The sequence below is a fragment of the Cetorhinus maximus genome, unplaced genomic scaffold, assembly GCF_964194155.1.
Source record: "Cetorhinus maximus unplaced genomic scaffold, sCetMax3.hap1.1 HAP1_SCAFFOLD_3384, whole genome shotgun sequence".
In the NCBI taxonomy this organism is placed as follows: Eukaryota; Metazoa; Chordata; class Chondrichthyes; order Lamniformes; family Cetorhinidae; genus Cetorhinus; species Cetorhinus maximus.
This window is the reverse complement of record NW_027599297.1, coordinates 12,501-28,392: the sequence shown is the minus strand read 5'-3', so window position 1 is coordinate 28,392 and position 15,892 is coordinate 12,501. Positions and strand designations below refer to the sequence as shown.

Genomic DNA, 15,892 nt, shown 5'->3' with positions numbered 1-15,892 from the left:
AGGAGAGGGTGGGGCCGGAGCCCTGGCGTCGACCTCCGACCCCAGTGGCATTGCGAACGCTTCACCTTTCACCCCCACCCCCACCCCCCCCCCCCCCCCACACCACCCCCCCCCCCCCCCACCCCCACCCCCACACACCCACCCCCACCCCACCCCCACCCCCAACCCCCCCCCCCCCCCACACCCCCACCCCACCACACCCCCCCCACCCCCCACCCCCCCCCCCCCACCCCCACCCCCCAACACACCCACCCCCCACCCCCCACCCCCACCCCACCCCACCCCCACCCCCAACACACCCACCCCCACCCCACACACCCACCCCCCACCCCCCACCCCACCACCCCACCCCCACCCACCCACCCCCCACCCTCACCCCCACCCCCAACACACCCACCCCCCACCCTCACCCCCACCCCCAACACACCCCACCCCCCACCCCCACCCCACCCCCACCCCCAACACACCCACCCCCCACCCTCACCCCCACCCCCAACACACCCACCCCCCACCCCCACCCCCACCCCCAACACACCCACCCCCCACCCTCACCCCCACCCCCAACACACCCACCCCCCACCCCCCACCCTCACCCCCACCCCCAACACACCCACCCCCCACCCTCACCCCCACCCCCAACACACCCACCCCCACCCTCACCCCACCACCCCCAACACACCCACCCCCACCCTCACCCCCACCCCCAACACACCCACCCCCATAACACCCACCCCCATAACACCCACCCCCCACCCCCCACCCCCACCCCCACCCCCCACCCCCACCCCCCACCCCCACCCCCAACACACCCACCCCCCACCCTCACCCCCACCCCCAACACACCCACCCCCCACCCTCACCCCCACCCCCAACACACCCACCCCCCACCCCCACCCCCCACCCCCACCCCCAACACACCCACCCCCCACCCCCCACCCCCACCCCCAACACACCCACCCCCCCCCCACCCCCACCCCACCCCCACCCTCACCCCACCCCCAACACACCCACCCCCCACCCCCCACCCCCACCCCCACCCCCAACACACCCCACCCCCCACCCCCCCACCCCACCCCCACCCCCCACCCCCACCCCCAACACACCCACCCCCCACCCCCCACCCTCACCCCCCACCCTCACCCCACTCCCCACCCTGCGCGGCTCTTGATTCTCTCAGGTTGAGTCTAATGGTGGTTTCCTCTCTCTCGATCTCTCCCCCCACCCACACAGGGCTGACTGAGAACCCAGCAGTCGACGGCGAGCTCCCACCCCTCGACCAAGCCCAGTTCCAGGACCTCTACGGCTGGCTGGACCGGGCCTTCAGGCTGTGCGGCGTAATCGAGGCCCAGGCTCCGGGCCTAGCGGGGCCCACGGTCAGGGGGACGGTGAGGCCTAGAGAGAGAGAGAGAGAGAGGGAGAGGCAGCGGCGAGGGGGTCAACACGGGGTTAAAGGGGACGGGGGAGGGCTAAAGGGGACGGGGGGAGGGTTAAAGGGGACGGGGGAGGGCTAAAGGGGACCGGGGAGGGTTAAAGGGGACGGGGGAGGGCTAAAGGGGACCGGGGAGGGTTAAAGGGGACGGGGGGAGGGTTAAAGGGGACAGGGAGGGATAAAGGGGACGGGGAGGTTTAACGGGATGGGGAGGGTTAATGGGGATGGTGCGGGTTAAAGGGGACGGGGGAGGGTTAAAGGGGACAGGGAGGGATAAAGGGGACAGGGAGGGTTAAAGGGAACGGGGAGGGTTAAAGGGGACGGGGGAAGGGTTAAAGGGACAGGGAGGGATAAAGGGGACAGGGAGGGATAAAGGAGATGGGGAGGTTTAACGGGACAGGGAGGGTTAATGGGGACAGGGAGGGTTAAAGGGGACGGGGAGGGTTAGAGGGACAGGGAGGATTAAGTGGGACAGGGACGGTTAGGTGAGACAGGGAGGGTTAAAGGGGACAGGGAGGGTTAAAGGTGACAGGGAGGGTTAAAGGTGACAGGGAGGGTTAAAGGGGACATGGAAGGTTAAATGGGACAGGGAGGGTTAAAGGGGACAGGGAGGGTTAAGTGAGAAAGGGAGGGTTAAAGGGGACAGGGAGGGTTAAAGGGGACATGGAAAGTTAAATGGGACAGGGAGGGTTAAATGAGAAAGGGAGGGTTAAAGGGGACAGGGAGGGTTAAGTGGGATAGGGAGGGTTAAAGGGGACATGGAAGGTTAAAGGTGACAGGGAGGGATAAAGGTGACAGGGAGGGTTAAATGGGACACCGATGGTTAAGTGCGACAGGGAGGGTTAAGTGGGATAGGGAGGGATAAGTGTGACAGGGAGGGTTAAAGGGGACAGGCAGGGTTAAGGAGGAAAGGAGGGTTAAAGTGAACGGGGAGGGTTAAACAGGACAGTGTTATCATTTAATGGGCTGTCTCTCTGTCCCACAGATCACATGGAGAAGCAGACTGAACAGACACAGCCTGGAAATCCACAGCCAGCAACAGGCAATAAACCCCACATTCCCGACCTCCTCACCTCACACAACAAACTCACTATTCCCCGGCAAGGTGAGGGTCACCACACTCTGTATCTAACCCCGTGCTGTACCCGTCCCGAGAGTGTTTGATGGGGACAGTGTAGAGGGAGCTTTACTCTGTATCTAACCCCGTGCTGTACCTGTCCTGGGAGTGTTTGATGGGGACATTGTAGAGGGAGCTTTACTCTGTATGTGTTGTGTTTTCACAGTGATTTCCACTCAGAGACTGTTCAGCTCCGGCAGTGAGATCCAGGATGAATTTGACTGGGATTCAATTGTGTGACTGTTTGTAATACGTCTCTCTCTGTCTCTATCTATCTCTGTTTCTCTCTCTTTCTCTCTCTCTGTCTCTTTCTGTGTGTCTCTCTCTGTCTCTCTCTCTTTCTATCTTTTGCTCTCTATCTCTGTCTGTCTGTCTCTCTCTCTCTCTCTTTCTGTCGCTCGCTCTGTCTCCGTCTCTCGCTCTCTCTCTGTCTCTTACTCTCTATCTCTGTTTGTCTCTCTCTCTCTCTGTCTCTCTCTCTCTCTTTCTCACTCGAGTATGTGTGTGATATTATGTGTGTGTGTGTGTTACAGTGTGTGTGTGTGACAGTGTTTGTGTGTGTGACAGTGTGTGTTTGTATGTGTGACAGTGTGTGTGTGTATGTGTGACAGTGTGTGTGTGTGTATGTGTATGTGTGACAGTGTATGTGACATGGTATGTGTGTGACAGTGTGTGTGTATGTGACACTGTGTGTGTGTGTATGTGTGACAGTGTATGTGACATGGTATGTGTGTGACAGTGTGTGTGTATGTGACACTGTGTGTGTGTGACAATGTGTGTGTGTATGTGACAGTGTGTGTGTGTGTGTGTGTGAGACACTGTGTGTGTGTGTGAGACAGTGTGTGTGTGTGTGTGTGTGTGAGAGTGTGTGTGTGACAGTGTGTGTGTGTGTGTGTGAGTATGTTACCGTGTGTGTGTGTTTGTGTGTGTGTGACAGTGTGTGTTTGTGTGTGTATGTATGACAGTGTGTGTTGTGTGTGTGTGTGTGTGTGTGACAGTGTGTGTGTTTGTGTGTGTGTGTTTGTGTATGTGTGAGAGTGTGTGTGTGTGAGTGTGTGACATTGTGTGTATGTGTGACAGTGTGTGTATGTGTGACAGTGTGTGTGTGTGAGTATGTGACAGTGTGTGTATGTGTGACAGTGTGTATGTGTGACAGTGTGTGTTTGTGTGTGTGTATGTGTGACAGTGTGTGAGACAGTGTGTGTATGTGTGACAGTGTGTGTGTGTGTGTGTGTGTGTGTGTGACAGTGTGTGTATGTGTGACAGTGTGTGTGTGTGTGACAGTGTGTGTTTGTGTGTGTATGTATGACAGTGTGTGTTTGTGTGTGTGTGTGTGTGTGTGACAGTGTGTGTGTTTGTGTATGTGTGAGAGTGTGTGTATGTGTGACAGTGTGTGTGTGTGAGTATGTGACAGTGTGTGTATGTGTGACAGTGTGTGTATGTGTGACAGTGTGTGTTTGTGTGTGTGTATGTGTGACAGTGTGTGTGTGTGAGACAGTGTGTGTATGTGTGACAGTGTGTGTGTGTGTGTGTGTGTGACAGTGTGTGTATGTGTGACAGTGTGTGTGTGTGTGACAGTGTGTGTGTGTGAGTGTGTGACAGTGTGTGACTGTGTGTGTGTGTGTGTGTATGTGTGTGTGTGTGTGACTGTGTGTGTGTGTGACTGTGTGTGTGTGTGACTGTGTGTGTGTGTGTGACAGTGTGTGTGTGTGTGTGTGTGTGTCTGTCCATTCCCCTTGGGACATGAGTGTGGTGTCTTAGTGTTGGAGAGGAACCCGGAAACTCTGGCAGAGCTACAGCCGCCCAGCTCAGTCTGGACAGAGATCCGCTTGTGGAGATATTCGAGAGGATTCAGACAGACTCCCAGGGTGCTCACCTCACTGAACGCCTTCAAACCTCTCACCTGTCAACTCAAACATTTGTCCTGAGGGAAGAATTGAGGTCAGAACAGGTGGAACAGGACCCTGCAGAAGGGAAGTAGGTGGGTGGTTGTCCTGAACAGCCTTCACTCCCAATTCAAGACTCTCTGCACAATGATGGATATCGGAAAAATAAATTGACTTTATTTCACATTGACAATGTTAACAGTTAAACGAGAACAGATGGAGCACCTCAATGTCGGAGGGTCAGTGCTGAGGGGGCGCCGCACTGTTGGAGGGTCAGTACTGAGGGGGCGCCGCACTGTTGGAGGGTCAGTACTGAGGGGGCGCCGCACTGTTGGAGGGTCAGTGCTGAGGGAGCGCCGCACTGTCGGAGGGTCAGTACTGAGGGGGCGCCGCACTGTTGGAGGGTCAGTACTGAGGGGGCGCCGCACTGTTGGCGGGTCAGTGCTGAGGGAGCGCCGCACTGTCGGAGGGTCAGTGCTGAGGGAGATCCGCACTGTCGGAGGGTCAGTGCTGAGGGAGCGCCGCACTGTCGGAGGGTCAGTGCTGAGGGAGTGCTGCACTGTCGGAGGGTTAGTACTGAGGCAGCGCCGCACTGTCGGAGGGTCAGTGCTGAGGGAGCGCCGCACTGTCGGAGGGTCAGTGCTGAGGGAGAGCTGCACTGTCGGAGGGTCAGTGCTGAGGGAGCGCCGCACTGTCGGAGGGTCAGTGCTGAGGGAGAGCTGCACTGTCGGAGGGTCAGTACTGAGGGAGAGCCGCACTGTCGGAGGGTCAGTGCTGAGGGAGAGCCGCACTGTCGGAGGGTCAGTGCTGAGGGAGAGCCGCACTGTCGGAGGGTCAGTGCTGAGGGAGAGCCGCACTGTCGGAGGGTCAGTGCTGAGGGAGATCCGCACTGTCGGAGGGTCAGTGCTGAGGGAGCGGAAAGCACCGGGACCCTCCACGCCCTCTGCCTGCGCCAATCGCCCTCGGTTGGGGGTGGGGAGGTGGGGAGGTGGTGGGGGTGGGGAGCTGGTGAGCTGGGGGCCTAGGCTTCCTCGGCTACAGACTCTGGAAGGTGGCTCTCCTTCCCACATTCCTGCTCAGGCAGGGCCCCGCTCTCCCTCTCCGCTGTCCCCTGTTCCTCCTGTGGGAAGCGGAGAGTCCCTTCACTGGACCCAGTGTCCTCGGCGGCGCGCAGACTGCGTTGGGAGGCCCATCGGTTGCTGATCACCCCCACGTACACTCGGGATGGGTTGTAGATGAAGACGGGACCTGCAGAGAGGGTGGGTGGGCGAGGGGGGAGCGAGAAGGAGAGATTTAACAACCGGCCGTGTTCCCTCTCCCGCCGCAAACCATCCCCCCACCCCCCTCAACCGGGGTCAGCGCTGAGGGAGCGCCGCACTCGGATCACCATGCACAGTTCCGGTCTCCGTATCCCCCTCGGTTAGACCACACTCGGAGCGCCGTGCACAGTTCCGGTCTCCGTATCCCCCCCTCGGTTAGACCACACTCGGAGCACCTTGCACAGTTCCGGTCTCCGTATCCCCCTCGGTTAGACCACACTCGGAGCACCGTGCACAGTTCCGGTCTCCGTATCCCCCCCTCGGTTGGACCACACTCGGAGCACTGTGCACAGTTCCGGTCTCCGTATCCCCCTCGGTTAGACCACACTCGGAGCACCGTGCACAGTTCCGGTCTCCGTATCCCCCTCGGTTAGACCACACTCTGAGCACCGTGCACAGTTCCGGTCTCCGTATCCCCCCCTCGGTTAGACCACACTCGGAGAACCGTGCACAGTTCCGGTCTCCGTATCCCCCTCGGTTAGACCACACTCGGAGCACCGTGCACAGTTCCGGTCTCCGTATCCCCCTCGGTTAGACCACACTCGGAGCACCGTGCACAAGTTCCGGTCTCCGTATCCCCCTCGGTTAGACCACACTCGGAGCACCGTGCACAGTTCCGGTCTCCGTATCCCCCTCGGTTAGACCACACTCTGAGCACCGTGCACAGTTCCGGTCTCTGTATCCCCCTCGGTTAGACCACACTCGGAGCACCGTGCACAGTTCCGGTCTCCGTATCCCCCTCGGTTAGACCACACTCGGAGCACCGTGCACAGTTCCGGTCTCCGTATCCCCCTCGGTTAGACCACACTCTGAGCACCGTGCACAGTTCCGGTCTCCGTATCCCCCTCGGTTAGACCACACTCAGCGCAATGAGGGAGCAGTTCAGCGCTGGGACTTACCGATTATTCCCGTCGATTTGTCCGCGTCTTTTTCCGGTATTCCCGCTGTCTGGCTGCTCGGACCTGGTCCCTCTTCCCTGCTCCGGCTTGGACCCGGGTGCACGGTGCTCATGTTGGCTGCTGTGTCCTGCTCACAGGCCCGCTCCTGAAGGATCTCCGACTCCCGAAGTTGGGAGGTGAAGGTCGGTGGCAGAGCCTGACGCTCCGGACTCTCCGCTGTGGACAGGAGTTGCTCCGCCCGGTGCGCGTCCGGACAGCGTCCCTCGGTGGTCTGAGCCTGAGGAACAAGACAGGCTCTGATGCGGGGGGTGGGGTAGAGGGGGTGGGCGCTGCGGGGAACAGGGGGATACGGAGAGATGACACACCGGAGAACAGGGGGATACGGAGAGATGACACGCCGGTGAACAGGGGGATATGGAGAGAGGACACACTGGAGAACAGGGGGATACGGAGAGATGACACACCGGTGAACAGGGGGATATGGAGAGAGGACACACTGGAGAACAGGGGGATACGGAGAGATGACACACCGGTGAACAGGGGGATACAGAGAGAGGACACACCGGGGAACAGGGGGATATGGAGAGAGGACACACCGGGGAACAGAGGGATATGGAGAGAGGACACACCAGGGAACAGAGGGATATAGAGAGAGGACACACCAGGGAACAGAGGGATACAGAGAGAGGACACACCAGGGAACAGGGGGATATGGAGAGAGGACACACTGGGGAACAGGGGGATATAGAGAGAGGACACATCGGCGAGCAGGGGGATACGGAGAGATGACACACTGGGGAACATGGGGATACGGAGAGATGAGACACCGGAGAACAGAGGGATATAGAAAGAGGACACACTGGGATAGATGCCGGCTATTTTTTAAATTCTGGGACTTACCTCTGGGTCCGAGATGCAGCTTTTGAAAACTACGGAGAGAAAAAAACGACAGGAGGGTCATTAACATTCCGACCTCCAAAACTACCTTCCCTCCAGTCCCTACATCCCTCCCTATCTCTGTAATCCCCTCCCAGCCCTTACACCCCTCCCTATCTCTGTGACCTCCTCCAGCCCCCTACACCCCTCCCTATCTCTGTAACCTCCTCCAGCCCCTACACCCCTCCCTATCTCTGTAACCTCCTCCAGTCCCTACACCCCTCCCTATCTCTGTAACCTCCTCCAGCCCCTACACCTCTCCCTATCTCTGTAACCTACTCCAGCCCCTGCACCCTTCCCTATCTCTATAACCTCCTCCAGCCCCTACACCCCTCCCTATCTCTGTAACCTCCTGGAGTATCGACTGGAGTGCCCTCTGAACTGGCCACCCAGTTGTATTGAACCGTTAACAAAAAGTCTCAAAAAAGGAATGAAACCCGGACGGACCACCCGGCGTGGACCCAGGCACCGGAAACGACGAGGGCAATCGCAGCTCTGTCGACCCTCCAAAAGCCCTCCTGACTAACATCTGGGGGCTAGTGCCAACATTGGGTGAGCCGTCTCCCAGACTAGTCAAGCAACAGCCCGACATAGTCATCCTCACAGGATCATACCCTATAGCCAGTGTCCCAGGGATCACCATCACCACCCCTGGGTATGTCCTGTCCCTCGTACCTTATGACCAGTGTCCCAGGGATCACCATCACCACCCCTGGGTACGTCCTGTCCCACCAGCAGGACAGCCCCAGCAGAGGTGGCGGTATACAGTCAGGAGGGAGTTGCCCTAGAGAGTCCTCAACATCGACTCCGGACCCCCGTGAAGTCTCAGGGGCATCAGGTCAAACGTGTGCAAGGAAACCTCCATTTGGTTACCACCTCCCGCCATCCCTCAGCTGTTGAATCAGTGCTCCCTCCATGTTGAACATCACTTGGAGGGAGCACTGAGGGGTGGAAAGGGTGCAGAATGTACTCAGGGTGGGTGGGGGACTTCAATGCCCATCACCAAGAGTGTCTCGGTAGCACCACTACTGACCGAGCTGGCCGAGTCCTAAAGGACATAGCTGCTAGACCGGGTCTGCAGCAGGTGGTGAGGGAACCAACAAGAGGGGAAAAACATACTTGACCTCATCCTCACCAACCTGTCTGCTACAGATGCCTCTGTCCATGACAGTATGGGTAGGAGTGACCACCGCACAGTCCTTGTGGAGACAAAGCCCCACCTTCACATTGAGGATACCCTCCATTGTGTTGTGTGGCACGACCACCGTGCTAAAGGGGATAGATTTCAGACAGATCTAGCAACTCAAGACTGGCCATCCATGAGGCGCTGTGGGCCATCAGCAGCAGCAGAATTGTACTCGAACACAATCTGTAACCTCATATCCCCCCACTCTACCGTTACCGTCAAGGATCAGCCCTGGTTCAATGAAGAGTGCAGGAGGGCATGCCAGGAGCAGCACCAGGCCTACCTAAAAATGAGGTGTCAACCCTGGTGAAGCTATAACACAGGACTACTTGCCTGCCAAACAGCATAAGCGGCAAGTGATGGACAGGACCAAGCGATCCCACAACCAACGGATCAGATCTAAGCCCTGCAGTCCTGCCACATCCAGCCGTGAATGGTGGTGAATAATCAAACAACTCACTGGAGGAGGTGACCCCCACAAATATCCCCATCCTCGATGATGGAGGAGCCCAGCACATCAGTGCAAGAGATAAGGCTGAAGCATTTGCTACAATCTTCGGCCAGAAGTGCCAAGTGGATGATCCATCTCGGCCTCATCCGGAGGTCCCCAGCATCACAGATGCCAGTCTTCAGCCAATTCGATTCACTCCACGTGATATCAAGAAACGGCTGAAGGCACTGGATACTGTAAAGGCTATGGGCCCTGACAATATTCCGGCAATAGTACTGAAGACTTGTGCTCCAGAACTTGCCGTGCCCCTAGCCAAGCTGTTCCAGTACAGCTACAACACTGGCATCTACCCGGCTATGTGGAAAATTGCCCAGGTATGTCCTGTACACAAAAAGCAGGACAAATCCAACCCGGCCAATTACCGCTGCATCAGTCTACTCTCCATCATCAGTAAAGTAATGGAAGGGATCATCAATACCGTTATCCAGAGGCACTTGCTTAGCAATAACCTGCTCACTGATGCCCAGTTTGGGTTCCGCCAGGGCCACTCAGCTCCCGACCTCATTACAGCCTTGGTTCAAACATGGACAGAAGAGCTGAACTCCCGTGTTGAGGTGAAGAGCGACTGCCCTCGACATCGAGGCAGCATTCGACCGAGTGTGGCATCAAGGAGCCCTGGCGAAACTGGAGTCGATGGGAATCAGGGGGGGAAAACTCTCCCGCTGGTCGGAGTCATACCCAGCGCGAAGGAAGATGGTTGCGGTTGTCGGAGGTCAGTCATCTCAGCTCCCGGGACATCACTGCAGGAGTTCCTCAGGGTTAGTGTCCTCGGCCCAACCATCTTCAGCTGCTACCTCAATGACCTTCCTTCCATCGTAAGGTCAGAAGTGGGGATGTTCGCTGATGGTTGCACAATTACATTATGTCGGGGCGCCGGGGAGTTGAGGGATTATAAGGGGCAAGCGGCGCAGGTCACATGACCAGTGCTGACCGTATTAGGAAATACGGGGACAGGCTCGAGGTGCCGGATAGCTTCACCCTCCTCAGCTGCCCACTTCCGCCCCTGATGCTCCCTCCTTCCCTCCCCAAACCCCCAAAGCCCCCGCCCAACACTCGCCAGCCCTCACGATTAGCTAAGGGCCTAAGTTCAGGCTTCGAGGACTCACCCTTCTTGAAGCAGCTGAGCTGCAGTGGCCACTGCTTGCCCAGTCCCTGCAGGAGGCAGAGGCTGATGGTGACGACGCTGAGGAACAGGAGGGCGGAGAGGATGAGCAGAGGAATGGAGGTGGGGCCTGTGAACAGACGGGACAGGTTAATGCACAAGACTGCGGGACCACAAAATGGCCGCCGCTCAAAATGGCCGACAAACCCCGATACCCCAATCCCAGTGCCCCTCAGCCCAGTATCGATCCCCAAACTAATCCCACTGTCCCGCTCTCTCCCCATTGCCCTGTATCAATCCCCAAACTAATCCCACTGTCCCGCTCTCTCCCCATTGCCCTGTATCAATCCCCAAACTAATCCCACTGTCCCGCTCTCTCCCCATTGCCCTGTATCAATCCCCCAACTAATCTCACTGAAATTGATTCCGACAGTGCTGTGCTCCCTCAGCACTGACCCTCCGACAGTGCGGCGCTCCCTCAGCACTGTCCCTCCGACAGTGCGGCTCTCCCTCAGCACTGACCCTCCGACAGTGCAGCTCTCCCTCATCACTGACCCTCCGACAGTGCGGCTCTCCCTCAGTACAGACCCTCCGACAGTGTGGCGCTCCCTCAGCACTGACACTCTGACAATGCGGCGCTCCCTCAGTACTGACCCTCCGACAGTGCGGCGCTCCCTCAGTACTGACCCTCCGACAGTGCGGCGCTCCCTAAGCACTGACCCTCCGACAGTGCGGCGCTCCCTCAGCACTGACCCTCCGACAGTGCGGCGCTCCCTCAGCACTGACCCTCCGACAGTGCGGCGCTCCCTAAGCACTGACCCTCCGACAGTGCGGCGCTCTCTAAGCACTGACCCTCCCTCTCCTGCAGTACATGGCCGGTATTCTGAGAGTGGGGAGAGGTGGAATCTGCACCTTACCTGTGTCATTTTCCCCAGACTGTCCCAGCGGACCCGCCAGGTGAGTTTGGCACTCGGTGTCTGTAGTCGAGTTGCCACGTTTGACAGTGAATCCTCCCCGAGTCGAACAGCTGTCGGAGAAAGGCAACAAGTTCAGACCTTCCCCAGCAGGTCATCATCGAAGAAACAGCAAAGGAACATCGGGGAGCAGAGAGGATGAGGCCTATCAGTCCCATCCAACCCCTTCCACCAGTCCCAACACTCTCCCCAACTCTGTAACCTCCTCCAGACCCTACACTCCTTCCTATCTCTGTAACCTCCTCCAGACCCTTCACCCCCCCTATCTCTGTAACCTCCTCCAGACCCTTCACCCCTCCCTATATCTGTAACCTCCTCCAGCCCCTACATCCCTCCCTATCTCTGTAACCTCCTCCAGCCCCTACACCCCTCCCTATCTCGGTAACCTCCTCCAGCCCCCTACAACCCTCCCTATCTCTGTAACCTCCTCCAGCCCCTACACCCCTCCCTATCTCTGTAACCTCCTTCAGCCCCTACAACCCACCCTATCTCTGTAACCTCCTCCAGCCCCTACACCCCTCCCTATCTCTGTGACCCCCACCTGCTCTGGGACCCGAGGTGGGGTCTGTCAGTTGTACTCACTCAGTGTGTGGCTGACACCTCTGTGTATCTGACGAGATGTTGGAGAATGTTCCCTCTGTGCAGACGGCACACACAGTGTTAGCGCTATAATTACCTGTGGGAGAGAGAGACAAGGGAGAACTGCATTACTGACCCTCCTACAGTGCGGCTCTCCCTCAGTACTGACCCTCCGACAGTGCGGCGCTCCCTCAGTACTGACCCTCCGACAGTGCGGCGCTCCCTCAGCACTGACCCTCCGACAGTGCGGCGCTCCCTCAGCACTGACCCTCCGACAGTGCGGCTCTCCCTCAGCACTGACCTTCCGACAGTGCGGCTCTCCCTCAGCACTGATCCCCCGACAGTGCGGCTCTCCCTCAGTACTGACCCTCCGACAGTGCGGCGCTCCCTCAGTACTGACCCTCCGACAGTGCGGCGCTCCCTCAGTACTGACCCTCCGACAGTGCGGCGCTCCCTCAGCACTGACCCTCCGACAGTGCGGCGCTCCCTCAGCACTGACCCTCCGACAGTGCGGCGCTCCCTCAGCACTGACCCCCCGACAGTGCGGCGCTCCCTCAGCACTGACCCTCCGACAGTGCGGCGCTCCCTCAGCACTGACCCCCCGACAGTGCGGCGCTCCCTCAGCGCTGACTTTCCAGCGCAATGTTTTAGAGATTGTACCTAGCATCCTGACCCCTTGTCCGGGGGGACAGGGACTATGAGGCCAACAATTGCTGCATGTGGTGTCGCTCTCATCCACTCCCGTCTTGCAGTATGTTCCCGGTTTGCATACACACTTTCTCTTTGTCTGCTTAGTGCATTCCTGGAGCTGAATCAGTTCGAGCTCTGGCAGAAGGATAGAAAAATAGTGAGGTTTTGGGGTCAGGTTTCTAGGGGTAAGGGGTCAGGGGTCAGGAGTTAGGGTTAGAGTTTCGGGGTTAGGGTTTAGGGGTTCGGGTTAATGTTAAGGGTTAGGGTTAGGGGTTAGGATTTATTGTTAGGGTTAGGAGTTAGGGTTAGGCATTAAGATTTATGGTTAGGGTTAGGAGTTATGGGTTAGGGGTTAAGGTTTATGGTTAGAGTTAGGAGTTAGGGTTAGGGGTTAAGGTTTATGGTTAGGATTAGGGGTTAGGGTTTAGGGGTTCGGATTAGAGGTTATCGTTTATGGTTAGGGTTAGGGTTTAGAGTTTAGGGGTTCGGGTTAGAGGTTATGGTTTATGGTTAGGGTTAGGGGTTAAGGTTTATGGTTAGGGTTAGGGTTTAGGGTTTAGGGGTTAGGGTTAGCGGTTAGGGGTTAAGGTTTATGGTTAGGGTTAGGGGTTAGGGTTTAGGGGTTAGGGTTGGGGTTAGAGGTTAAGGTTTATGGTTAGGGTTAGGGGTTAGGGTTAGGGGTTAGGGGTTAAGATTTATGGTTAGGGTTAGGGGTTATGGTTTAGGGGTTAGGGTTAGGGGCTATGACTTATGGTTAGGGTTAGGGATTATAGGTTAGGTATTAAAGGTTAGGGGTTAGGGATTAGGGGTTAGGGTTAGGGGTTAGGATTTATGGTTAGGGTTAGGAGTTAGCGTTAAGGATTAGTGTTTAGGGGTTAGGGTTTAGGGGTCAGGGTTTGGGGTTAGAGTTAGGGGTTAGGGCTTGGAGTTTGGGTTAGGGTATCAGCTTCCAGGCTACGGTTCGCGGTTGGGAGTTGGGGGTCAGGTTTAGGGTTAGGGGTTAGGGCCGTGCTGAGGGTTAGGGTTAGGATCAGGGTTCGAGTCAGAGTCAGGGTTAGGCCTCAACTCAGTTTTAGCATTAGGGCCAGGGTTAGGGTTCGGTTTGGGGTTCAGAGTGAGGGTTTGAGGGGTTTCAGAGTGAGGGTTTGAGGGGTTCATGGTGAGGGTCTGAGGGGGTTCCGGGTGAGGGTCTGAGGGGTTCAGAGTGAGTTTTTTAGGGGTATGGAGAACCTTCTCTGAAATGCTTCCAAAGCAAGAATGTCCCTCCTTAAGTAAGGAGACCAAACTCTACATAGTACTCCAGCTGCGGAATCGCCAACACCCTGTATAGTTGTAGCAAGACTTCCCTATTTTTATACTCCATCTCCCTTGCAATAAAAGGCCAATATTCCATTTGATTTCCCAATCACCTGCTGCATCTGTGTACTAACTTTTCCATATTTTGCATTTCTATTCTCCGGCCAAAGTGGAGAAGTTCGAATATGTTTGTCTGGCCTGCCCTTAAGTACATCTTACCAGAATCTTGCTGAAGAGAGAAATGTTTTGTTAATGGTTTACGTTTAGTTTTCTATTGGACTAATGCTAGATTTCAGATGATATGCAATACTCCAGGTGAGCCTGGAGTGAGGTTGAGGTTGGAGTGAGGTCAAGATTGAGTGAGAGGGAGTGGTGGTGGAGCGAGGGTAGAGTGAGGAAGTGAGGGTAGAGTGAGGGAGGGAGTGAGGGTGGAAGGCAGGGCTGGGGGGGGGTGGGGTAGGTGTGGAGTGAGGGAGTGACGGAGGGGTGAGGGATTGAGGGTGAAGTGGGGGATTGAGGGTGGTATAAGGGAGTGAGGGGAGAGTGGGGGAGTGGGGGGTTAGAGGGGGGGGTGAGGGAGTCGGGGTGGGATGAGGGAGTGAGGGGAAGTGAGGGAGTGAGGCAGGAGTGAGGGAGTGTGGGTAGAGTGGGGGATTGAGGTCGGAGTGAGGTTGAGCAAAGTTGGAGTGAGGCCGAGTAAATTTGGAGTGAGGTTGGAGTGAGGTTGAGTAAAACTGGAGTGAGGTTGAGTAAATTTGGAGTGAGGTTGGAGTGAGGTTGAGTAAAGTTGGAGTGAGGTTGAGAAACTGGAGTGAGGTTGGAGGTCAGCTGAAGTGAGGTTGGAGTGAGCTGGAGTGAGGTTGGAATGAGGTTGGAGTGAGGTTCAGTAAAACAGGAGTGAGGTTGGAGTGAGGTTCAGTAAAACTGGAGTGAGGTTGAGTAAAGCTGGAGTGAGGTTGGAGTGAGGTTCAGTAAAACTGGAGTGAGGTTGGAGTGAGGTTCAGTAAAACTGGAGTGAGGTTGAGTAAAGTTGGAGTGAGGTTGGAGTGAGGTTCAGTAAGGTTGGAGTGAGGTTCAGTAAAGATGGAGTGAGGTTGGAGTGAGGCTGGAGAGAGGTTGAGTAAAGTTGGAGTCAGGTTAAGTGAAGTTGGAGTGAGGATGGAGAGAGGTTGGGTGAAGTTGGAGTGAGGCTGGAGAGAGGTTGAGTAAAGTTGGAGTGAGGCTGGAGAGAGGTTGAGTGAAGTTGGAGTGAGGCTGGAGAGAGGTTGAGTAAAGTTGGAGTGAGGCTGGAGGGAGGTTGAGTAAAGATGGAGTCAGGTTGAGTGAAGTTGGAGTGAGGCTGGAGAGAGGTTGAGTAGAGTTGGAGTGAGGCTGGAGAGAGGTTGAGGGAAGTTGGAGTGAGGCTGGAGGGAGGTTGAGTAGAGTTGGAGTGAGGCTGATGGGAGGTTGAGTAAGGTTGGAGTGAGGCTGGAGAGAGGTTGAGTAAAGTTGGAGTGAGGTTGGAGGGAGGTTGAGTGAAGTTGGAGTGAGGCTGGTGGGAGGTTGAGTGAAGTTGGAGTCAGGTTGAGTGAAGTTGGAGTGAGGCTGGAGAGAGGTTGAGTGAAGTTGGAGTGAGGTTGGAGAGAGGTTGAGTGAAGTTGGAGTAAGGCTGGAGGGAGGTTGAGTACAGTTGGAGTGAGGTTGGAGTCAGGTTGAGTGAAGTTGGAGTGAGGCTGGAGAGAGGTTGAATGAAGATGGAGTGAGGCTGGAGAGAGGCTGAGTGAAGATGGAGTGAGGCTGGAGAGAGGTTGGGTGAAGTTGGAGTGAGGCTGATGGGAGGTTGAGTAGAGTTGGAGTGAGGCCGGAGGGAGGTTGAGTAAGGTTGGAGTGAGGCTGATGGGAGGTTGAGTAGAGTTGGAGTGAGGCCGGAGGGAGGTTGAGTAGAGTTGGAGTGAGGCCGGAGGGTGGTTGAGTAGAGTTGGAGTGAGG

At 56.7% G+C, this 15,892-nt stretch overlaps 1 protein-coding gene across 1 annotated transcript in view; it reads right to left on the bottom strand.

Moving 5' to 3' along the window:
• Positions 1–3,741: 3,741 nt before the first annotated feature.
• Positions 3,742–15,892, bottom strand: part of LOC144677992 (tumor necrosis factor receptor superfamily member 3-like) — a gene marked incomplete at its 5' end in the record, with an annotated part of 15,912 nt that continues 3,761 nt past the window's right edge. The window contains 7 exons of the mRNA XM_078537930.1: positions 3,742–5,680; positions 6,651–6,927; positions 7,551–7,579; positions 10,390–10,515; positions 11,303–11,412; positions 11,942–12,035; positions 12,599–12,763. Coding sequence (XP_078394056.1) covers positions 5,454–5,680; positions 6,651–6,927; positions 7,551–7,579; positions 10,390–10,515; positions 11,303–11,412; positions 11,942–12,035; positions 12,599–12,763 — 1,028 coding nt within the window. The remainder of the gene's footprint in view (positions 5,681–6,650; positions 6,928–7,550; positions 7,580–10,389; positions 10,516–11,302; positions 11,413–11,941; positions 12,036–12,598; positions 12,764–15,892) is intronic.